This window comes from Rhinopithecus bieti, unplaced genomic scaffold, assembly GCF_001698545.2.
Source record: "Rhinopithecus bieti isolate Rb0 unplaced genomic scaffold, ASM169854v2 scaffold_11655, whole genome shotgun sequence".
Lineage (NCBI taxonomy): Eukaryota > Metazoa > Chordata > Mammalia > Primates > Cercopithecidae > Rhinopithecus > Rhinopithecus bieti.
The window spans coordinates 116,826-142,880 of NW_016806861.1; the positions used below are offsets into that span (position 1 = coordinate 116,826).

Genomic DNA, 26,055 nt, shown 5'->3' on the forward strand with positions numbered 1-26,055 from the left:
AAAAAAAAAAAAAAAAAAAAAAAAAAAAATCTATCGGTCTCCAAAAGGGATTCAAAAAAGGCGTCCTTGCCAGCTTCTTAGAGCCATGTTACAGGCCTTAAACAAATAAATGCTGCCTCTTTTGAAGAAAAAGAGAGGGTGTAGAATTTGCTAAACTATGTTCTCTTCAGGTAGCTTCTCAGTAGAAGCAAAAATAGCGATGAACCAAATATCTGCAGGCATTTCATAGAGTACCGATGGGCTTACAAGGAAAAAGTGTTCTATGGCTTAAGTGTGGACAGAGGAACATTGCTAAAGTATTCTAGTTTCAACAGAATCCAAATTGATTCCATCAGAAAAAGGCTGTCTTCCTTATGTACTTGGCATTTGATGTTTGGAGACAAGATGTACCTACACAGAACTTACTGGAGTACACAAAATTAATGTTTTTGTTTGGAATGTTTGTACTCCCTAGGAAGCCACATTACTTTATGATTTAATTCTACTAGGTGGTGTACATTTTTTTTGGAAGCACTCAGGGGTAATATTGCAAATGCCTATTAGGGTATTTCCATCTTCAAGACACCAAGCTAACATTTTGAATAATAGACTACTTTGTATCGATATTGTATAATATTATATGTTATATACTAATATGACATTACTATAATTATATAATCAAGTCACAATGGCTTATATGATTACACTTAAATTGCACATTCTATGTGCTATGCTCTTTCTAAGCACTTTGCATATATTAATTACTTTAATCCTCATAACAACCTGATTTCAATACATGGAATAAGTATCATTATTATTCTTATTTTACAGATGCGGTAACTGACACAGAGAGAAATTTAATAACTTGTCCAAGATCATATGACAGTCATTTGACAAGAGGTGAACTTGAGAAAGAACCACTTGGCTCTAGACATCCCATCATAGACTGAGGTGGATAATAAGTGAATTAACATATGAAAATGTTAGCAAAGGGTCTGACACATAGTGACCAGGTCAAATTGGCTATTGTTATAATTCAGAAAATATTCAGTAGATCTAACTCTGCCAGGAGTATGCTCATAGGAATGATTCCTAGGATAGGCGATGGAAAGAATGGTTTGCTGATTCATTAGCTTTCTTTTACTCATACTGTTCTCATGCTTCTAAAGTATGGATCTTTGCTAAGTGGCAGGAAAAATGCAAGTGCAATCAACTGTTTCATTGCATTTTGCATGATCTCATGTGATTATCATGTATAAGGTCATTATTTTTCTGGTATATTTGTGTCAATCATATCAATAAATACTATTTTAGGTCTAATCATTACCTTTACCAAAAGAGAGGTAGAATCATCATTAAGTGGCAGAATTTGACCAGAAAAGGAGTGTTGAATATGTTACAATATATGATGCTTTTCAATTTTATGTTTTCTTTAGTAAAGGCTATTTTAATGAAGACTTTTGTTTTCGAAGGAATTAACCAATATGTAGCAGAAAACCACTGCGGCTTTAGTTCTTTCCATTTACATCCTGATACCATCTAGTCACAAGTATTTAACACATTCAGTCATTGTTTTAATCGAAGATTAAATAATAATCCAATAATTGTATTTGTGTGGCATGATTAAAACTTGCAGAGTGTACTTTAGTAACATCAGTGCTCCTTATAAATCTGCTAAAAAATCTTACCATGGGCAGAGTAGCATAATGGCTGTTATATGCAAATATGTATGCTTCCCCCACAAAAAAAATCCACCTGTGTTAACATATTTTAGTGAACTTGAAAGTCGCATCTTAGATATTATATGTTGCATGGGCATATATGAAATAATATAGGAAAATGTTTATATTTCTTGGCATAGAAATAATAGCAAGTTTGAGCAGGAAGTTCTGCAGGATCACACATTTGAAACACACCATGTTCAGTCAGCTCCTCCACACTCTCAAACCTGTTATCACTCACTAAGATTGTCTTTTGAAATTGTAGAGTTCTAGGGTAAATACAATGGAAGGTATCATAAAGGATTGTTCTCCATTTCTTGGAAGAAATACAACAAAAGCCTTCATTTAAAAGACGGATGGGTGTGTATCATGTTTCTTAAGTGAACAATTGCCAAACGGGGTAGAAAAACAAAAAAGTCAGAGTATACTTTGTGGGGCCAGAAGAGACAGGGAAAAGGGGTGAGCAGCAGTTAATGGGTTTTCTGAGGCATGGCCATTGTCAATGTTTGGAGCCTGATTTCAAGGGTATCAGTAGAGAACCTCCAATTCTGTGACTCTGGGATGCAGAAAATGGAACAACACTTTTCCCTGCCCTCTATAAGAATAGCAAGAATAATAACAATGAACATTACTCCTGTCAATCAAAGTCCCAACACTTATTAATTATTTTAGATACACCTAAAAAGCAATATATGCAATACATATTTTTTCAAATGGTATAATTGAGCTAATAGAGAAAAGAGTCTAAACTGTTTGCCCATAGACCATACATAACTCACTTTGAATCATCACAATCCCCAAATCCTACAGTATTGTATAGCCTTGTAAATTCTGTGTTAATTACAACTGTTATTCTTGTATATGGGTTAACTCTCCAGCTTGGCTGGGTGGAGGTGGTTCCTCAGACAGAGAAAGTCTCCTCTTCCATTTGCCTGAAGTTCACGCAGTTGGAGAAAGAAAAGCAGAGCAGTCTCCTAACCGTTTCCCAAACATCATGCTCCTATCCTCACGCTTCTTGTCTTCAGGGTTTCCAGCAGCTGTTTCCCTAACTGTAAACATTCTCTCTAGCCTTGCCACAAAATCTCTTTACCCCCTTCAATTTCTCCTCTGAAGTTTTGCTCCACAAACTTTTCCCTGACCAATTTCAGGGCACACTGATGCTTTGCATTCTTGAGCACTTGAATAACATTCATATTGTGTCCCAGAAAGAACTCAAATAGTTGTTGATATTTCCTTCTTTGCTTGCCTCTTCAAATTAACCTCTCAGCTCCTAGGGCAAGTGGTTTCCTTTTACTCTGCTTTTAAAAAATAAAATTTAAAAAAAAAAAAAACTCTTTCCATTTCTCCCTCCCTCCTTTCCTATACTTCCTCTCCCTCCCTTCTTATTTCTCCCATAGTCTGAAAACATTTATCTCTTGACATCTTTGTGTCCCAAGGGTTTCTAGAGTTAATCTTCTGAGACACATGTCAAGTTATAGCTGCTTTGTTTTAAAATTTATTTTTAAAATTTTAGTTGAAATATGAGCTATGGATTTGAGGTTGGATCCAAGAAAGTATTACAATTAGCATCATGGATACTAGGGTCCCTTCTGAAAGACATTATAAGTGGATGATAATTTTCAAAATCCACTTCTACCTATTCAAGTGTCCCCAGATGCCTTTAGTTTTTACCTATTAATTGAGTGATTTCCTCCCAGTCACCAGAATGTAGGATTAAAGCAAACCACATGTCATGATTAGAATCCATTTACACATATCTTTTTATTTTATGTGTAAAATAATGGCCTGGATAAAATGAAGAGAAAAAGCAACTCTGAAGAAGGAAGTATATAATAACAGGGCATTGTGAAACTCGTACCATGGAGAAGAGGGTGCACTCTGCCTGACCAAAGGACTGAAGGGATTTCATGGGCTGATTTGTAAAGTCGAGATTTTTTGTACCTGTTGATTGCCATGTTTCGCTCGTGCCCAAATGCTGCCAAACAGCACCTCTGTCCCTCCACAGCTGAAGTGTTAGCTTTTATACCTTGGAGCTGTAAAGCCTGCTCTAGCTGATTTGATGAGCTGACACATCAAAGCACAAGGCTCACCCAGGCACACACATATACACCAATTTCACCTACTGGGCTTGGCAAGGAAGCTTTCAGACTTAGAGTAATGCTCTTTTTATTAGTGATATATGATGTGAATTTCTAGAAATACTGGACTTTTTTTGTAAAAGCAACATTGTATTAATACTAAAGTCAGTTGACTATGCTACAGGGAAAAGTAATAATTTCCCAATAAGTAGTATATGTTGAAAGATAAAAGAAATCTGCTTATGAGAGACAACTTAGTTCAGTGAGAAGGGGCAAGAACTTTGGATCTGCAGAGTTCTGAATGACATATGATCATAGGCAAAAAATCTGCTCAACTCCTCTGTGAGTCAGTATCTAGACCTTTAAAGGGAGATGATAATCCTATGTGACCTGTCTGAATTACTTGTGCTATCAATTGACAGAACTCATTGAAGAATATCTGGAAGTAGGAAAAGCCTGAATAAAAAAAGGCTGTGCAGATGCTGTAGGTCCATGCTGATAAAATGTGAAAGAGCTAAAATTGTTGTGTGCAGAAAACATTTACACATACATATGAACAAACTAATTAATTAAGCCAACATTTTCTAACAGCTTATTTGATTTTGCTTACGGTCTACAAGCACTGAGGGAAAAGGCCAACATAAAAGGGAAATCTTCTATTCCCTGGTCCCCTCAGAGAGACACAAACTCATAATCTCAATACAAAATCTAAACTAGAAGTATGCACAAAGTCTTTCTGTAAGCTGCCAAGTGCAGTAATACTCAAATATACAAACCTGTCAGCAAGGGGCAGGAGAGGGGAATTACCAGGAATGAGGATCACCACACTGCTCAAGCATTATTCACAGTGGCTCCTGCTTGTTTAATTAGGGTCTGTGTTGTATGAAAGAAATATTTAATAAACTAGAACAAAGCAAGGGCATGTTTTAGTGCTACACGATCCCATAGAGCTGATTTTACTTGTTGGCAAGTGATTGCTGTCCTGGTTAATCTTAACCTTTTTTTGTGCTCTTTTCACAATAATCATTTTTCCTACCTTTAGGTGCCATATCTAAGAACTGATCCCGAAGATTGTCAAGCTGTTCAATGGTCAGGGTGCCATCTTCTTCCTTTTCTACAGGTGGAGGACGTATCGGTGGGGGAGGATCTGGAAAGACTTTTATGTTGCCATTAATGAAGAAGTCTTCTTGGTTTAAATAAAGTTCATTCTGAATTTTTGTAGATGTTTCAATGTGATAGCGAGCTACGTCAGTTAATTTTTCTACACTGAAAGTGGTAAAATGGATAGCGTTAACCCCATGAAAAATACTATTAGATTAATAAAGTTTGCTTATAAGACGTACACACAAAAGTAAACACATTATATAGCTGTTAGACAACTCCATCTGCACGCTTATAAATTTCAATTTGTCCCCAAATCTATTTTGTAAAAAGGCAGGGTATAAATAAATGCAGATTAAATAGAAAATGCATGCTTATTAAATAGCTAATAGTTACACATTTTACACAAAACTGAACTTAAAGAGCATCTATTAAATATAGTTTTTATTAGTATTAGAATATATTTTACTATGTAAGCAAGATTATATCAAGGGTTATATTTCATTCTAAGTATGAACCAGAATAAGGTTATATGGCACAATACTCTGTAAAACATGACTATTAGAATAATACATTTATTTGGAATCAGGATGAATTATGAAGTGAATCAAGTTCGATAATGTATTTCTAGAAGAGTGGCTTTTCTCTATTTCTGTCAAGAAGTTTGATGTTATCTAAAACAAAGATATCAGAATAGCCTCTGTTGCATATAATCCATTGAAATTGCTTTGCTGTCTTCCTGAAGAATAACAATTCCTAGCTAGATCACACGGTAAAGAAGCAACAGTTGGGAACCACTATGATGCGGTAGAAAGAGTACTGGAATCTGAGTTCTCATCCTAGGGCACTCTCTAGCCACAGATCCTGGGGCAAGTAACCTAAGCTCTCTGAATTTCCTTGTCTTTGCAATGGAATCAACCACACAACACTCCCTATCTTATGGCTACTAATGTGAACTCACATACGGCAAGGATTTAAATTGTACTGGGGGTATAGTTAATGATCTTTTAAAAGTCGTTTTAAAGGCTAGAGAGGTTTCATACATGAATAAGTGCATTATAACTGTACCGAAGACAGGATCTTGTTTATATATTACAATGAAAGTGAGCATCACAGAAAAATGCATATTTAATCTGATTTTATATAATTCATAAGCACCAAATATACCACATACTGAACATACAACTGAAAATTTAAAAAGTAGTATTAGTTGCTATCTTTCAAAAGATACTCGAATTCAACTCCAGAACGTTGTCTTTGTGAGTGCCCATGTAATACGGGTTAGTCAATTAGTTTATGTTTTAGGGTGGTTGCGTGCTCGGGGACAGAGGAGGTCACTGGATAGCTGCTGAATTTATGTGAGTGACGAGGGACTCCAAATGTGGATTGAGACCCAACCATAACCCTGTAGGATACTCTGTAAAACAAGACTAATAGAATAATAGTACCTTTATTGGGCATCAGGATACTAAAACAGATGCGCGCCACCTAGTGGAAGGTTACTAGGAGTAATCTTAACAATGGAAGGAAAAAAGTACCCGGAAAATGAAAACAGGATTTGAAGGTCAAAGGGATCTGCCAACTATTTTTTTTTATTTATTTGTATCACATTTCTAGGTTTTAACTTCTTGGGTCACAGTTCATGACAGCATATGTATATTCACAGAGCAAAGACATATACAATATAAATCTGAGAAATATGAGTACATTTGCTAAAACTAATATGCATTTACACTGGATGGCCGCATGGATGGGAGTCATGGATCCCAAAAATGAAGACGATACACTTTCATTTGAAAATAGTAGGCAGAGAACAGAACTGAATATTACTGCTGTGTGATGCTGATGAGTAACTGACTTGGTTATCCAGTAGCAAAATGATTTTAAGTATTACTGCAGTAAGCTTACTTACTTATGCTTGTGTTTGCATTTTTTATTCTGTTTAACGTTTGTTTGTTTGTTTTACTATGGAGCAGCAGTTCTAAACAACTAGGCTGAAGACTTTACAGAAGAACTTCACTATGAGACAAGGACCAGAGAAAACAAACCATAACAGCTGCTTTTTACATGACAATTGTTGCTTCTAAGAATACTTACTTGCCTTTTGAATACTCTTTGTGTAGCAACTTATAAGTTTTCAGTAAATGTTTATTGTAAACTGTAGTGCATCTTGGAATCTAGATCTAGTGTAAACTTCTGAAATAGCTGGCTGGAGTGTTTGCTTGTATAGATGAAGCCAATGAGGCCCAGAGCCGTCAATCATGCTTCTAATTTGTGGACAAGATGGAGCTCCTGGTCTGGACAATCATGACTCACTCTGCTGAGCTGCCTTTTTGTACCTTTTAGGGGTGAACTAACAGGATGGGAGTCATTGCCCCTCAGTAGCAATGGAAGTCTGGGAAGTCTTTGGAACTCAACAGAAAAGTAGAACTTGGGGTTGGTCTTAAAAGAGAATAAGTCTAGTTGGTAAAACATTCCAGTGAATGACTTTTTAATCTCCCCTTAATTGGCTCTGACTAATAATAAATCTACCATTAGAAAAGTATGGAGCATTATTTTACTTCTGAAAACTATTTGTAAATTAACTATAATCTTACCTTGTAAAATAAGGTTCGTATTGATCAGTATGACAGCTAAACTTATAAATATTGTGCAAAGTTAAATATAGCAATAGAACCCTTTGATGCATGATTTACTGTTAGAAAAGAGTTAATACAAACATAATAGTAAAGCTCATGCTGTCTGTTTATACACGTGATTTCCTAAAAGGTCAAAATTTATATTTGTAATTGTAATTTAAATTTGTAAATACCTTAAAAATCTTCATCAATTTTGGTACTTAGAATACACAAAACATATTTTCAGAAAGTCATGTAGTACTTTACCTGGCCATTTCATTCAAATATCTCTCACCAAGCCATTTTTCCATGAGTTTATATACATCAACCACCTTTGTTACTAAATCTTCAAGAAGAGCCAATGCTTTTGTCTTTATCAGTTCAAGTCGAAACTGTGTGGCTATTTCTATTTGCAAAGAGAAATAAGAATGTTTTAACATATTGCAGTGCACTCATTTACTAATGAACAGATTCACTTTGAAACCACTCGTGCTTCAATTTTTGAAGCTTGAGGTGCACATTTAATACACCAGAATAGGTAAGATAACATCCATCTCACTGAGAAGTAAAATGTAGTATGTGGTAGTCATTTGAGAAATTATATGAACCAAAACTATAATTGAACTTTTTATCTATTGCACTTTATAGCAATCTACTCCTTGACAAACGAAATGTGAGAACACAGATAGGTAATTTCTGAATTTTGAAAAGGGAGTGGGGGACAAGTCTCTTGCTTATCTCCCTACTTTAGATCCTGGAGTGGCATTGCCATTGTATTTCTCAGCACCACTAAAAGCAGGGCAAACTCCATGTGCTCCTGGGCCCATTACTGATCCTAGCACATAATTTGTTTGGTGGATTTTATCTCCAAAATTTTTCCAGTTTCTCTTTTTGGCTTTTTCCATCGTCACTGCCTAGTTTGGGTGCTGATTATCTCTCACTTAAACTGTTGCAATAGCCTCAATCCTACTTTTCTAAATTTCTTCCCCACCTCTACACTATCCAGAGTAATTTGTCTTACCTGCAGATGTGATCATAATCACTTTTCTGCTCATAATTTTTCACTAGCTCCCAGTTGCCACCAGGGAAGAATCGAACATTCCTGGCAGGGCCTAAATAACCCTCCATGGTCTAGCCTCTCCATCTCCCAAGTCGCTCCTTCCCAGAACATGCCTCATGCTCTTAAGCTACTCACAAGCCGATATGCCTCTTAGCCCTCTCTCTGCCATGGCATGCAATACTTCTCTTCATTCTCAAGCCAGTTTTTCCCCTGGAAAAACTTCTCCATAGTCTTCCAATTCAGCTCAAGAATTAGTTCCTCGGGTAAGTCAGGAACTCCCCTCATGTCCCCTTTGCCCCATATGCCCACCACCAATATCACATTTTTTTTTTTTTTGAGACAGGATCTCACTATGTTGCCCAGGCTGGATTCAAACACAATCGATCCTTCACTTCAATCTCTTCAGGAGCTGTGACTACAGGCCCAGCTGTCAACAGGTCAACATGCAACAGTGATTGCATTTCTCTTCCTTGAGACTGAGTTTCATTTTTTGTTTATGTTCATACATACAAGTATATGTCTCTAGCAACTATCACAGGGTTTCGTACAGACTGGAAAGTCAATAATCATTTGTTATATGAATAAATGAATTTTGCTACACTAAGGATCATGTACGGAATGAACTGAAAGATGAAGTATACTGAAAACCACTGAAATCAGATGCAGGGCAGGCAACAGGGGAGATGCATCTGTCCTGGACTCACCTGATACCACAGTCTCCCTGTGTTCAACTGACTTCAGATTTTATTGTTGGAGTTATAGAAGTGGGTGGTAGTAAGACAGGGAAGACGGGAGAGAAAACGAGAGAAACAAGGGATGGAAAGCATCCTTAGTAGTTAATAGTCACTGAGTAGTTATAGGTCTCTCGGCATACCCCATGCCACATTTTTGTGGTTTTGTCATCTTGTATATTGACCATGTTTTTTCCCCTTAGGATAGGTTTGCTCAGTTTCCTGATCTTTTCAGATTTCATTTAGAATTGTATTACAAGACAATTAGGACAGCCATAAGGAAAATGTTTTGTGGAGTCATTGCTCTTATAGAGAAGAACACCCCTGAACATAATAGATATATGACTGGCTCTTCTATGGCCTTTGTTCCCAAGAACTCACTTTCAGGGCCTGTTAGCCTTCAGTTAGAATTTATTTTCCTAATGAGGGACCTAAATTATTCTTACTGTAATATAAAACCACTTACTTTAGGTAGTCCCTACCTAAACCTGTAAAATCATACCAACTTTCAACATTTTCTTTTGTTTCTGTTTTATGAGATCTTAATTACTGCTATTGCTTTTTGTAATGCATTCCCAAATTCTTTTTGATTCTTTCTGAGATACTGCCATCAGTTAAGACTGATTAGGTGATGTCAAAACATCTGACTCACGCAACACTCAAATCTAGTCCTTGTGTGGTCAAACAAAATCAGTCAACTGAATATTGTACTTTTCAATCTCTTTGCTGTATGTTCTCATAGACATGGTCTGAGGCAGTTGATGAGTCAGTTGTGGGATGTTTGGCTACTGGTCTCCTTTCTACGGAACAGCATCATCTTAGTCGTTTCAATTGCTACCTTCAAATTGCAAGGCAGCAAGGTGTTCTTCTTTTATTTTGAGCCGCAGCTCATTTTTCCTTTCGATTTCAGCAATCTCCTCTGTTGTTACTATGACAGGAGTTGCTTCTGCCATAGGTGGTGATTTACCTGAAAGGGCAATGAAACATGCTGAGTAAACTAACAAAATACAAAGGTATGCACATAGTATTTGCACAGAATGAGCACAAAGCAAAATTTGTTAAGCTATAAACCTCTAGTGATTTGGAAACAATGAAACCTTGGTCCTCCCAGTGTGTGTGATGAAATACTGAATTTTTCCTTGAGAATTCTCTGTATGGTTCTGGGCTGGACTCATATAAAACCACCCCATTTGTGTAGTATAATTAAAAAATAAGGTATGTAGCAAGTGCAGAGATGGTTACAGTTTCCAAACGTAGTGAAATCCAGAGTTTGGGGACAGAAATTAGCAAATCCCAACATAGTGCTGACCCCATTAGACACCTGCAGAATTACCACTCCATAAGGGATAATTTCTGTTAGCAAAGTGTTTCCTAGATCTTCACCAAAAAAAGAAGATACGAGAATAACCTCAAGAAGATGTGGGTGAAATGCGGGTGATGGTCAAGAATCTAGAATCTATTTAAATATCATTATTATCTTTTGAAACAGTCTTGCTCTGTCACCCAGGCTGGAGTGCAGTGGCATGCTCATGGTTCACTGCAGCCTCGACCTCCCAAGCTCAGGCAATCTTTCCACCTCAGCCTCCCTAGTAGCTGGGACTACAGACGTGTGCCACCACACCCAGCTATTTTATTGTATTTTTTTTTAAAGACAGAGTTTTGTCATGTTGCTCAGGCTGGTCTCAAACTCCTGGGCTCAAGCAATCCGCCTGCCTTGGCCTTCCAAAGTGCAGGATTACAGGTGTGAGGCACTGCTCCTGGCTAATTGAATTATATTTTAATTAGAACTTTACTATAAGTACATCAGTGATCATATAAGATAATTAGAAAATATAAATTTGTCAGTACTTATCAAAGGATTTACCCATGGGCTATGGCAATATGATTCTAGTTGCAGGGTTCATTTACATAGCTCTATTTTCAGTTCAACTAATCTTTCTTTGAGGGTCTGACTTCGAAGGGTTCAAATCTTGTAAAGAAGACATACTGTAAACAAAGAAATTGTAATATGTTGCAATAATAGATGCATATGTAAGTTACAGATGAAGGAGAGATTAATCTCTCTGGATTTCTGTTTTATCATCTGTAAAATTAAGGGATCAGACTCCAACAGTTATTCCATTAAAGTCAACAGAAGCACTTCCCTTATTCCTGCCACTTGAGATGGACTTAAGCGGTGTGTTCTTTATCAAGGTAATACTCTTCCCTTTCCTTCAAGTGCCACTGACCCACTCCTTCCTCCATCCTCAGTGCCTTCCTTTAACTCCCATTCCTGGCTGCTTGAATGTTCTCCATCTAAGAAACGTCTTATACACCTTAGGATGGAGTGGGGAGACCTTGTTCTTAAGGTACTTGTACCTCCCCTATCAAAGAACAATAGTCACATGTCTTTACTGCAAGACTACAGCTGGGTTAGGGCAGGGACTGTGGTTGTGATTTTTGGTTTTATTTTTAATTTACTATTGTGTTCTTGGCATCCATCTAGAGCATTTCACATAGCAGGTATACAATAAACATATCATGGTTAATCTATGAGTGGAGTGAGTTCTGTTCATTTGCTTCCCAGGATTCCACTTCAGAGTGGGAGGGTAATGGTGATGCCAAAGCTATTCATTCCTAAGGTTAATTAGGGATCTCTTTCAAGATGTATTTTCTCAACTCTTTGTTTTTCCTCATGCTACTGAGGCAGGGATTTAGGCAGGAGGCCTCCAGGAGAAAAGGACTTGCCCCTGAAACGTACACATAGCTTTTAAAAACATAGCTTTTAAACTTCTCTTTGTTACTGCAGTGTTAGCCTTTCTGCATAGACTTTTCAGATGACATAGTCCCATCCTGGAAGTTCTTTTAACATTTCGAAACTGTCTTTGAGGTTTATTTTACCCTTGGTACATCTGGCTATTTGGTTAAACAAGTTAGGTGGGCTTGGTATGCAATATGATTTGCCACTAACACCACAAATCATAGAAGCCTGGGTCTCTAGTTTAAATCTAATGAGTAGTATTTTAGTGGCTTAGAGGCTAATAACGTGTCTAGTTAAACGCTTGTTTTCTACCAAGGAGAGGTTTAGGCATCCAGAGTTCTGAGTGCTAAAAGCATAAATACCTTTGGGTTTTTTGTCTTCCTGTTTTTTCTTGGGTGGCTCCTTTTTGACTTTTTTATTTGCACCCATCTGAGGAGATTTTTCTTTGGGGTCTGCTGGCTGGTTTTCTTTTTCTTCTTCCATGAGCCTCTGATGAATTTCAGCAGCCACCTGGTTTTGTAACAGCAATATTTCAGTTAATGTAGCATTTATAAAATAGGGTAACCATTTGGATGTAGTCATAAATTCTGTTGAAACCTTAATCCACTGTAAACAACTGTGCCCATGTACTCGAAATTTACAAAACACACCCCACCATGTTTTACTTAAGTGGAAACCTGGCCCTGCCCCAAGATGCGGCTTCCCTGCCACCATCTGTGTGGAGGCTGCTCACTTTCTCAAGCCCCACCTGCAAATCATCCTTTTATGTTTCCTCACTGCCACCTCCAGAGTGTCACAACTCCATGGTTATGCAAAAATTCCTTTCTTTTAAATCTCAGACACACATTTATACTTCTCAGTTCCTTTAATCTCTCGACTTCCAATCCGGGGTATTTCCCTGTATCATTGTTTCTTAACCTTTTTTGATAACTGATCCCCTACAGAGTTTTTTTTTTTTTTTTTTTTACATTTTTTTCTTTCATTTGCATTCATAAAATTTTAATACTGCAGAAGCGTATTTGTTTATGTTCTGGGTGTATATTTGTGGTATCAACCTACATATATTCATCACCCTCGGCAACAGCCAATTTTTGGGACTGCATGCCCTGTGTTAACTGGGTCATGGTTAGTTGAATCCTGGCCTTCTATTCTACTTGAGCACTAAATATCACCCCCAAAAGACTCAGTATTTGTGAAGTTGACCCATTCAACAGGCTAACCCCAAGGTTCTTAGCTTCCTCCGCTGGGCTTTCAGCTTCTCTCCATCCCACCAAGCACCTCCTTTCATTCTTGCAAGTGTCCTGGCTTGAGATTAGTTGTTCTGTCACCTCATTCTAAGTGCTGAATGGAGAAGCTCTGTCCTTCCCCACCCATGGGGTCAGGAACCGCAGGTATCCCTCCACCTCTCCTCTGTGGCTGGCTCTGCACTTCAGGCAGCAGAAAAACCTTGTCTCATGACAACACAGATGGACCTGGAGGACATTATGCTAAGCAAAATAAGCCAGGCACAGAAAGGTAAATACTGCATGATCTCACTTATTTGTAGAATCTTAAAAAGTCAAAGCATAGAAGTAGAAAGTAGAAGAGTGGTTACCAGGGGCTGGGGTGGGTGAGTAGGTGGGACAGGGAAAGCGGAGATGTTGGTCAAAGGTACTAAGTTTCAGTTAGATAAGAGGAATAAGCTCTGGTGATGTATTGCCCAGCACGGTGACTATAGTTAATAATAATGTATATTTCAAAATTGCTAAAAGAGTAAATTTTCAATGTTCTAACCACAAAAATAATAAGTGAGGTAATAGATATGGTAATTAGCTTGATTCAATCATCCCACAATGTATACAGACATCAAAACTTCACACTGTACTTTATAAATATATGCAATTATCATTTGTAAATTAAGATTATATATATGTACACTCTTGTCTTGAGGCTTGTGTGACTGGGGTTGTAATTGTAGTTAGAAATACTGGACATTTTGCAATAAGTTCAACTGCCCCTGGGAGGTGAAGATTGTTTATGAGTGTTGCCCCAAGAAATGAGAACCCAGGAAAGAATCCCAAAGGTAGAAACAACACATGTACACACGTACACACACACACACATTGTGGAGGCAGTAGCAACATAGGGTTTAAAACTCTAAAATCTCAATTAAAAAAGCAATTGGTGAAAAAATGGGGGCTATTGAGGGCTTATTTAATTATTTATAATTTCTGGGGAGAATGGGATGAGGGGATGAGAGGACAAAGAGAAAGATTAATGGAGGTGAATAGAAAAACGAATAAGGCATAATCTCTACCCTCAAAGACTGCTGCAGTTTTGTGGGTGAGATAGACTAGCCAGTTTTTTGGAGACCTGCCTTCTCCAAAATTCTGCTACACTTCATACCCCATGGCAGCGTGTAACTGTTCCCAAGTGTTCTATGAGTGTTAAATCTTGCCCCACCCTCCAAAGGGGCCTCATGCTTCCCAGAACTAAGCCAGTCCTACTTCTTTGTATTCTTCATAGCTTTGAGTATACGTGCTGTGCTCAAAGGGGATGCCCAGTAGATGCTTAATAATCAATGTACTTTCTTTCAAAAGAATCATATTCCACAGAATGCACCCTCAACTTCTTCAGTATCACCAGAATCTTGGAGGAATACAGAAAGGTTTCAGAGAGCAAGCAGGTTTCTTTGTGTTTTTTTTTTTTTGTCTTTTCTTTCTTTCTGCCTTTGCTTTTCCTTTTTTTTAATTTAAACCAGATGCCCTTTCGATAAAAATGAGTACCAGATACTGTACTTGCAAGTTCTTAGTAAAGCGGAAAGCAGACTTGCTAAAATTCCTCCCCTAAATTGCACGCAATTAAATTTTTAATCGGTTCCTGCAAAGCACTGTAAGTTAGCAATTTTCTTCAAAATTGGATTTTTCCCCTTTGTAAACAACTTTGTGATGATGATAATTATCTTAATTACCTGCATAATTATGCATCATAATTATCTGAATTTTTCTGGTCCACTTTCCCCAAAGATCTCTGGGTTGCTATCAAAAATTAACATAAGTAACAGTTCATTCAGCAATCTAGCTTATAACACTGGAGAGAACTTTAGACATAATGCCTTGACATTGTGGGCGTTAAAAACATGACTTGTTTCTTTGAAATCACTGCATATCTGCTAATTAGAAGAAAGTTTTGCCAAAAATTAACACAGTCTACTAAATGGATAGCTCCTGGTAAAACTGCTGTGTAGAAAAAAGCCTGTGTTAGAGTGTTCTCATTTTTAGTTGCACTAATCTCAGCTGGTGCTGTTTGCCCCACAACAGTTTAGTGAATCACACCTGTTTCATTTGAAATTCAAAATTCCCTTAAGATTGTGTGACATCAAAGTCAAACAGGATTCAAATATAATTGTTAGTAATATTAATCACTAAGGAGTCCATTTTCCTATGCTTTCTATAAGATTTTTAAAAGTCCACAAGGAAAAGGGTACAGTTTTGAATACATTTCTTAACATAATGATAAGTTAAAATGTACAGTTTCTAAAACACTTTACATAGAGTATTTCATTGGATTTTTTCAGCCATTCAATAAAGGAAAGATAGACTATCTCCAATATTACAGACACAGCACTAAAGAGTTAGAGAGGTTAAGTGATTTTCCTAAAATCATATCAGCTTAATCAAGAGGCATAGCCAATGTTCTTTGCGCTATATGACCCTCCCTTTCTAAGAATATACTATTTTTAAGTGTCATTTTCCCAGGTAATTTTAATGAGATTCATAAGATTTGTAGATTATGTCTATGCTGCTCATTTAACAATAAGAATAACTCATTTTTTTCTAGAGCTTCTACGTCTGGTTTCCCACTTTCTGGTGCTTGGTACTTGTTGTGGTCTCTGCTATGATCATCATTGTCACTAACGTCATCGCTAATATTGACATCAGCATCATCAGCATAGCAGCAGCGGCACCTCAAGACTATATTGAGGGCTTATTATTATATTATGTTTGATGTGGGCATTATGCTAAGTCCAAGGTATACAAAAAGTTTTAGAATCTAGTTAAGTATTCAGACTAACAACTAACAAGATACAAATTACAAAACAACAACAAATACCTAGATACTAAGAGCCAAATGAGTGGGAAAGACAATAACTGCTATGAGAATGGAAAGGGCACATGATCACAGATGGCTAGGACTTCAGGAAAGAGACAATTAACTGGTCAGGAATCAAGGTAGAAACTAACGCTAAAGACCAAAAGAAGGTCAAGGGTGTGAGATTCTATGATGGCAAGTGGAGATCATCACACTAACCCATTCTTAGGTCAATAATGAAAAATCATTTTAGTATCCTTATACGCATCATATCCCATTTTTAAAAAATCTAATACTTATTTTCTTTCATCTAGTTCATTTTACCCATTTAAATTTAATGTAGTCGTAGATATATTTGGGCTATAAATCTACCATCTTCTCTGTACTTTCTATTTGTATTGCTTGTCCTGAATATTTTTTCTGCCCTCTTTTCTTTGCTTCTTTTGGATTAAATATTTTAAATTTCATCTTTCCCCCACATTAGCTTGGAAACAGCACACAAATCACTTAGTGGCTATCCTAGGAATAACGCCATGAATTATTGACTAAATAATACACTTTGCGGAGTAAAGGAATTCATGGTGTAATTCTTAGGGTAACTGCTAAGAGACTAGTAACAGAATACAAGATGACCAAACTTCCATAGGGGAAAAATAGCAGAAAAGACATAGAGAAGATGAAAATGAAAGGATGAAAAGATATGAAATATAAACAATATCTAAAAGTATAATTTACAAAACAAAGGCACTATATATACAGAAGATTATTTCATAATAACAAAAGGTTCAATTCACCAGAAAGATTTAGCAATTTAAAAATATATATTTTCCCAATTTCATTCTCAAATATACATAAGGCAAATTGATCAAATTACAGATGATCTTATTAAAACTCTCTTGATAATTCAAAGGAGAAAATTCAAATAAAATGAGAAAAGTAAGATTTAAACAATGACATATAATCTATATGTAAAAATACATAATAAAATAATCAATATATCAAAATATTTATATATAAACAATAAGGTACAATATGTATACCAAACACTTAAATGAATATATTTCAAGTACACACATAACGTTTCAAAAAATGACCATAAGGCAACTTCAAAAATTTTCATGAGAATATGTTTCACAAATAAAATGTAATCAAGCCAGAAAACAACATATTATTTTGAAAATTAAAAACATATTTCTAAAATGCTTTGAATTCGATGATAAAAGTAACACATTAGAAGCTTTGAGATGAAGCTAAAGTGGTCACGGAGGAAACTTTAGAGTAGCAAATGTGTATATTAGAAAAAAAGACTGGATACTAATAAACTGTGATCTATCTCAAATCCCTAGGGAAAGAATGGAAAAGTAAACCCAAAGAAAATAGCAGGAGAAAAAAATGATATTAAGAAAAGAAAAAACACACACAGTAAAATAAATGAATGAAGTTAAAAGTCAATTATTGGAAAGCCTGGTATGATTGATAAATATCTGGCTAAGCTGATTAAAAAAAAGAGGAAAAGCACAAATAATAAACATCAGAAGTGACAAAGTGAACATCATATAGACACTGTAAATATTAACACAAATGTAGGCCACTTTAAACAACTTCATACACATAAATTTAAACATTTAGAAATGGAAAAATTCTTAGCAAAATAATATTTACCAAGATCAACTCAAGTTTTTTCTAAGAAGAAACAAAACCAGAAAGCATTGCATAATCTATTAAAGATAATGAATTCCTGGGTGGGAGGAGGGCAACAAAAACTCGTACTACAAACTCCTATAAAACTTTAGTTCTAGATGGCCTCTTAGTGAATGTTACCAAGCATTTCAAGAAGAAATAATCCCAACTTCGACAAAATTTTCCAAAGTATAGAGAGGAAACATATCCAGGCTTGATTAATGAAGCTAGTATTATCTGGATGCTCCAAGCCATCAAAGATAGCATGAGAAAGGAAAATTACAGAACTCTCTCACTTTCACTGTCTTACTCAAAGACTAAAATTCTAAACAAAGTATTAACAAAACAAATTCACCCATATGTAAGAAACATGATGTCTCATTAAAATGTTGGACTTATTCTAGGAATGTGATATAAGTTTAACATTAGAAAATTGGTCAGTGTGATTTTTTACATTAACAGAAAATGTAGAAAAAAGTATATAATAGAGGCAGAAAAAGCATTTGAAAATACAATTCATGAAAAAACCTCTCAGAGTAAACAGGGTATGAAAAGGAATGCTCATAATCTGATAAATACTGCCCTAAAAATCAGCAGCCAACATTTTTGTGAATCTTGATGAGCTGATTTGAAAATTAATATGGAAAGGCAAAAAGTTATGAAAATCCAAAATATTCTTGGCAGATGACAAGATGGGAAGATTTGCTCATCCAGGTAACAAATAAATGGTATGATATCAGTGTGGTGTTGGCATAAGGATAGACAATTGGAGCAATGCAACAGACTTACACATAAGTGGTCATCTAATGTATGACAAAGATGATAGTTCAGTGAAATGGTGAAAGGGTTTAGCACTACCTATGAAAACTGAGGTATTATGTATAGTATTGTCTACTAACTTTGAAGATTGCACATATTGCTAGATGTATACCCAACAGTTATCTATGCCCATGGGTACCACTAGACACGGTCAAGCATTCATAGTATCCATACCAACACCAAACTGAAAACCCAAAGGTATATCAAAAGCAGGCTGGTTAAATAAATTGTGATACATTAATATAATGAAATATAACACAGCAACAAAAAATGAAAATATAAGATGAACCTCACAAAGAAAGTTGAGCAAAAAAAGACACAAAAAAGACAAAAGATATGAGTCCATTTATCTAAAGCTTAAAAGCAAGGAAAACCACACATCAGTGTTTAGAGCTATAGACTTTGGTAATAAAACTCTTAAGAACATCAAGGAAATGATTTCTAAAAAGGCAATATGGTGGTCCCCTTTAGAGAATACGAAGTGCGTTAGGAATGGGAAGAAGCAAAGTATGACTAGGTAGCTGCACCCCTTATTCTATTTCTCCCCAGGGAGTGGTGCCATGAGTATTTACTTTAGGTGGGTTCATTAAGTCATGTAAAACAATGAGAGGAGTTATCATTGCTTCTGAGAGGGAAAAAAGAACAAAAGAAAGAGAGGGAGGAAGAAAGGAAACACTGAGGCTGCTTGCATGAGAAGGTCAGAGAAAAAAAAGCCTGAAGGCAGAGACGCCAAGAAGGGACTTGGAAAGTGCCCAGTAGGAAATTTTGTTTGCTGTGAGATCTGCGATGCAAGGTCCTCTTTTACCTCTTTCACAAAGTCTTTTGGAAAGTTGATGCTGCTTTCTGTTTGAAAGAGATATTTCACGGAAACTCAAAGAAGGCTTGGCATGTTGTGAAAAGAGAAGACATCTTGGTATACCCAGGACCCGGCAGATGAGGGAATAGCAATTGATCATCTGAGTTAAACTCTGTGTGTATCTTCTTCATGGTGTGGACCTTCTGTTTGGATTAAAGTTACATGTATGCCTCCCCTTTCCCTTTTGATTTGGGTAGAAATGATACAAGCTTTGAAGTCATATAGACCTAGGTTCAAATTTCATTTTGATATTTACCTGCTAGGAGAATTTGGGCAAGTTTCTTAGCCTTTCTGAACCTTAATTCCCCACCGTAAATTGGATAATAACAATACTTACCTCATAGGTGACTTAGGAAAAATGCCTAGCAGTGGGGTTGCCAACTAGAGCCCTATAGGCCTGATGTGTGATTTGCTTGGCTCTGCAGAATATTTTTTAAAAATTTTTCTTTCATTTCTTACATGTTAAAATTAGTAGTTTTACATAAAAATCTGAATGCCTGGCTTTTCTTGGAAAATTGGAAAATCTGACCATGCCAGACCTCATTTTTAAATGGCAATTGCAAGTGCTCCTGCAAACAGGGGTGTGACTTCTGCTTGGCCCCAGACCCATTCCGTCTTGATTTTCTTACACTTGACTCGCCTCATTAACATTTCCTGAATGCCTTTAGGCCCTGCACTTGGAACCGGAGTCCAGCACAGAAAATAACCTAAGTGTTGGTTCATTTGTTTCATGATCTCAAAAATTTATTGACCGAATCACATTTATCTATTTCTTTCAGAAAAAAAAAAATGTTTTGAAGGTACAACTTTCTACAGTGCTTGAGAACATTGTGTAAATTTTCTACTTATAGCGTATTACCAAGCTTGGTATTCAATGAATGTGTATTACTAACAGGAAATACAATGAACATTGCTTACCATATGAGATACTGCTAAAGAAGCCTGTTGCCAGGTGTCCATGACCAACTTTTCATCAGCCTCAAAGTTGGACTCAACGTTTTCTAGGGAATTATCCATCTTGCCCTTCAGTACTGATTTTGTTTTTGGTTTGGGCGTAACTGTTTCCAGAGAAATGGATATTCGAGGAAATAGAGGAATTCTTTGAGAAACAAACAAGCAAAAGGGATATAAAAATTTTGCTTAACAGAATTCTGTTTTTGTGACCATGTTACTTTGTAAATTTTACTCTCTTGGTTTAATTTCAATTTTCAAAGTTTTCCTGGAAGAATTATTTTAATGGAGAAAAGATTACAAAAGACTGCATTCAAATTTTTGTGGTCTAGAACGTCTTGTTAATAAGAAGAGACTCAAAGCAAACAACAACAAAAAACATAATTTTGAGACTTAATTCTCAGTAATCATAAAGCAGAGGATCAGACAATGGCTATTATAAAAAAATGTGACTTTGTAATTTGTTCCAGAGCATACACTTCCCATGAAGGATAAATTAAAAAGTCAGTCATGAAAAAGCAAACTAAACAAAACTGGGGATCACTTTTCCAAGGTGACAAGTATCATTTGGCATCCCGGAGGGCACAACTGAAGGTAGGACATGACTGTCCACGGCCATACCACATTGAACACACCTGATCTCCTCTGACAGTAGCACATGACTAATAGTCATGTGAGGTCTGAAAGGGGCTACTGCACAGAGGCAGCTAAGTTTTGATGGTAGGTGGGGTAGCCTGCAGCACCACCCCCATAAAGATTTTTTCTTTGTTTTATAAAGTGCTGTGGGGACACAAAGTTAAGCTCTCCCTCCCTCTTCCCTTATTGCTGCTCCTGTGAAGAAATTTTTGATCTGCCTCTGGGAATATCTTATCCCAGAAGGATCCCAGGATCTCAAAGGTTAACAGAAGCAGGGAAAGATCTACAAGGTAGAATGCTTATTGTGACTGAGATCTCCCTTTAGTAATAGAAAGAGCAAAGAGCTATCAGCTTGGGGAAGAAACGAGAAGAGAACAGCTCCAAGGATGCCTTTGTTGAAACTAGAGGAAGAGAGTCAGAATCAGTAATCTAGGAACAAGCATTTGGTTTTGTAGACTCAAGTTGCTGGAGAACAGAGCAGTGATTCAGAAAAATGAATCACTGGTACAGCATCACAGTCACAGTCTACCGTGCCTAAAAAGGCAGTGTATTGAGGATCTGCGACTCATCTACCCCCAAATTAAATTACATTTTAAAAATCAAATAAGGCTAAATCACTGTCACTCCAGTTTGACTGTGATTCATGTGCTCAATAACTTAGGGTAAGGCTTATGTAATGATCTCGAGATGTTTAATACAGTACAACATGTATTTTTCAACATCTTGCTTTGGACGACAGAACTGGTGATATATAACTTAGAATAAGAATTTGCATTTAGAATTTATTTACTGGAAAAGACTGATTGAGGTAGCTCTCTCACTATTAGTAGGTATAAACTTGAGCATGTCATTTGACTTTATCAAGTTCAGTTCCTCTTAGAATAATACAAATATGATAATTATTACAAGTAATCATTATCAACTAAGAGTTATTACTATCATTGTGAATAATCTTATGATACTACTACTAATATTATTATTACTATACGGTTGTTGGGAGGAATAAAGCAGACAAAATATATGAAAATTTTTAACATTGTTCTTGTTTTTCTTTATATATGACAGGTTGATAGGTTAATTGGTTGATTGATTGATTGACTGATAGTTCCAGTAGGTACCCAAAGCTGTGATTTGAGGCTGAGACTGGTGCAGAGTTTTTCACAGGAAATAAGAACTGGCTGTTCTTTTGCCAGTTTCATTCTACTACCCAACATCAACAGCTTACCCATTATGCCTGACTTGCTATTGTGTGCTGAGAACAGAATGTACTGCCACTCTAGACATAGACATTTGGCCTCTTTTGATGGTTCTAGTGGTTTATATTGCCTTTGGATTTTTTAAAATTGTTTTTAATCTCAAAGTTCTCTTTCAGCATCTTGCTGAATATTTTCCTTCTATTTGTGTCAAAAGAGGGGACACATTTTTACTCTTAGATATTCTTGTGTACACGTGGGCCTGACAGGGATGTGATGGGAGTAGATGGAAAAAGCCAGGAGAGAACAGAAATGGGCTTTGGATCACTGCATAAAATATTGTGTTCAGGCCATCTCAAATTCTTTTTGGAATAAGGGAGGGTAAAAGAAACAAATCAGGAGGATACAATAGGTAATAATCAATATTTATTGAGTGTTATTGGGACTCAGTCTCATCTTCTGATACCACGAGATGGTACTAAATGTTTTGTAGATTTTATTTTCCATAATCTTCACAACATCCCTTCTTTACAGATAAGGAAACTGAGGCTTAAGACAGATGGAGTGACTTGACAACAAATAAATTGTCTTAATTTATTTACATACAATGATTAACAGAACTAGGATTCAAACCAGATCTGTCTTACTTCAAAATATATTCATTATCCTGCGTTTAGTTTGTGCAACTCCTGACACCTGCATTGACTGAGCAAACTTGTAAAAATATGGTACACTGCCTTCAACATAAAATATATAGCTCATCCCCTTGGAGATTTACATTTAACTTTCAGTGACTTTATATTATTTTTTAAAATCTGACTTTCTTTTTCCCCTCCTCATATCTGATATAATATTTTCTGTTTATCACCTGCCTACTGATCATTTAAAAGGATTGTTTTAATTCTTCACTATATTTTATTTAGTTCAAATTAAAATTCATTTAATTTTAAGGATTTTGATTTCTATTTTTTAATTGCTTTAATTTTAAAAGCTCTCTTAATTTTTTATAGTTCCATGCCACAGGAATCACCACCACTCCTACCTCCCATTTCTAGAAGACATTTTTCTATCTGTTCAGAACTTCTCAGAGTTGGGGATCTTGCCTTTCCCTTGCCCCTACCCATTGGATGTACAAAAACAATGACTTACAGAATTTTACATTGCACAGGATTTGCTTGGCTGAAAATAAATTTTTTCTTCTATCCTACCACCAAGTTTATTTTTTTGCTGGCAGAAATCTGATGCTAGACTATCAATAGGTCTTTCAGTCACTCTCATAAGGTCATTATCACATACCACTGAGACTTTACTGTTTCTCAATGTCTTTACCTGTAAAAGACTGAAAACACCTTCCATTTTCATTTATATAATACAATATGTACACACACACACACACACACACACACACCCCTGTTTTGGTCCTTTCATAAAAGTGTTAGATGTTGATAATTTCTTTTTTTTTTTTTTTTTTTTTTTTTTTTGAGATTGGAATCTCGCTCTGTCACCCAGGCTGGAGTGCAGTGGCACGATCTCGGCTCACTGCAACCTCCGCCTCCCAGGTTCACGCCATTCTCAGCCTCCTGAATAGCTGGGACTACAGGTGCCCGCCACCATGTCCAGCTAAATTTTTTTGTATTTTTAGTAGAGACAGGGTTTCACCGTGTTAGCCAGGATGGTCTCCATCTCCTGACCTCGTGATCTGCCGCCTCGGCCTCCCAAAGTGCTGGGATTACAGGCGTGAGCCACCGCGCCTGGCCGAGGTTCATAATTTCTTACCAGAAACTGTTGGGGCCAAAAGTGTTTCAGAATTCAGAATTTGTGTATTCCATATATTCCTGAATACCACCTGCAGAGTCTGTGGGATGACTCCATCATAAAACGCATTTTCTCTATGCAGCAAAATGAGTAAATATTCCCTATAAATTGGATAATGCATATTAGTAGTCTTAAGTCAATGACACACTAACGTTAAAAAAAAAAAGTTTGTTTATTAGAGCTTTTTTGGACCTTGGATTTGCAGATGAAGGAGTGTGATTTTTATTAGTGGTAATTAATTTTAAATCACAAAGCTTTATGTTTAAAACAATTACAGTGTGATATAATAGCCTGCCTTACCTAAGTTGGCTTTCGGAATTGTCTTTACTATCTAGCTGGACCAAAGGGATTCGAGTAAATCTCTTATTGTCCTCTATTGGGATTTTACTTTCCATTCCCCGGTAATAATCTTGAAGGAGTCTCTTCGTATCTTGGAAACGGTTCAGTTCTGCCTTTAATAGCAAATGTGAATGTTAATATCCAAGAAAGAACAAGCTGATCCGTACATATTTCCGATATAAGCCTCTGAAAGTGCTATTTTGGAAACATTTACATTGAAAATAATTTTCTGGAAATTAAGAAGGAGCATTGGTTATAAGTCTATATCTAAGATTTTCATTAAAATTAACTAGTGACTTTGCATTCTCTACATTTATGAAACATGATTCTACTTAACAAAATGACTTTTCTATGCCTCTTGACATTGTGACAGTTACAGAATGTATGATGTTTCAAGTAATGCATGCTATTCACTATTTTAACATTAGCAATTCCTGTGTCCTAGATTCAATCAGCCAATATAGTAGCAAACTTCTTTGTCATAGGTAGCATATGAGTTGATATGGGAGATGTCAAAAAACACTATACATACAAATACAAAATACAAATACAAAAAGACACTAGGTTCTGGTTCACTAGAGCAACCTAGCTGTGGAGAAACGACAAAGGGCAACATAAAGTTTTTTTTCTTTCTTTCTTTTTTTTTTTTTTTTTTTTTTTTTGTTTTCTTTTTGAGACAGAGTCTTGCTCTATCATACAGGCTGGAATGCAGTGGTATGATCTCAGCTCATTGCGACCTCCACCTCCTGGGTTCAAGCGATTTTCCTGCCTCAGCCTCCTGAGTAGCTGGGTTTACAGGGCCCTGCCCCCACGCTCTCCTACTTTTTGTATATTTAGTAAAGACAGGGTTTTGCAATGTTGGCCAGGCTGGTTTTGAACTCCTGACCTCAGGTGATCTGTCCACCTCAGCCTCCCAAAGTGCTGGGATTACAGGCGTGAGCCACTGCACCCAGCAACATAGAGTCTAAAGAATAGTTCTCTTTCCACAATTTCCTTTCTTGTTCAATACGCAGAGAAGAGAGATAATTCAGTTCCTCCAGTGCTCACAGCTAAACCCTTCTGCTTGCTTTGCCAGTAAGTACCTTGTGAAAAATGGAGCAGCCCAGAGGAGCTGGTGGGAAGGTGAGTATCGGTCACTCCCTTGTTGTGACTCCCTGTCAGCAAAGGTCATTTCCTTTTGTGGTATGCATACGCTGAAGTGTGTGCATAGTTAGATTCTGCACAATGCCAACAACACAAACGTAGAATGTGGTATTTTTCAACCTGTCTCCCACTGGGTTTAGGACAATATCGTGTATATCTGTGCTTCTCTTTGTTAGTGTAAACATGACCTCCAGACTTTACTTTAGTCACCTGGGCTACTCAGTACCTGAGGGCCTAAATATTGAAGCTCCTTACATAGACGAATTCCACGATATCTAGCTAATTACAGAAAGCATCTTTTTAAAAAGGAAAACAAAATTGACCTAATGTTCAAAGTCTTATCTAAACCAAACTCAAAGATATTTATGAATTTATCAATTATGTCACTACTTATTTTGTAAAATATCAAGAAATATTCTCTTATTGCCATATTCACAGTACAGAATAAATAAATGTCTGGTTTTTTACTGTAGTCTACAATAAAAGACAAGAACAGTTTCAATAAGTCTGTGTTTGATACAGAA

The 26,055-nt window shown here is 36.5% G+C and overlaps 1 protein-coding gene across 1 annotated transcript in view; it reads right to left on the reverse strand.

Moving 5' to 3' along the window:
- The window catches only part of SPEF2 (sperm flagellar and cilia associated 2), a 198,216-nt gene that overhangs the window by 29,919 nt on the left and 142,242 nt on the right, over positions 1 to 26,055 (reverse strand). The window contains exons 24-29 of the mRNA XM_017878302.1: positions 24,350 to 24,501; positions 20,373 to 20,553; positions 12,391 to 12,538; positions 10,127 to 10,255; positions 7,765 to 7,903; positions 4,815 to 5,044 (exon numbers count right to left, since the gene is read on the reverse strand). Of these exons, the coding sequence (XP_017733791.1) occupies positions 4,815 to 5,044; positions 7,765 to 7,903; positions 10,127 to 10,255; positions 12,391 to 12,538; positions 20,373 to 20,553; positions 24,350 to 24,501 (979 nt within the window). The remainder of the gene's footprint in view (positions 1 to 4,814; positions 5,045 to 7,764; positions 7,904 to 10,126; positions 10,256 to 12,390; positions 12,539 to 20,372; positions 20,554 to 24,349; positions 24,502 to 26,055) is intronic.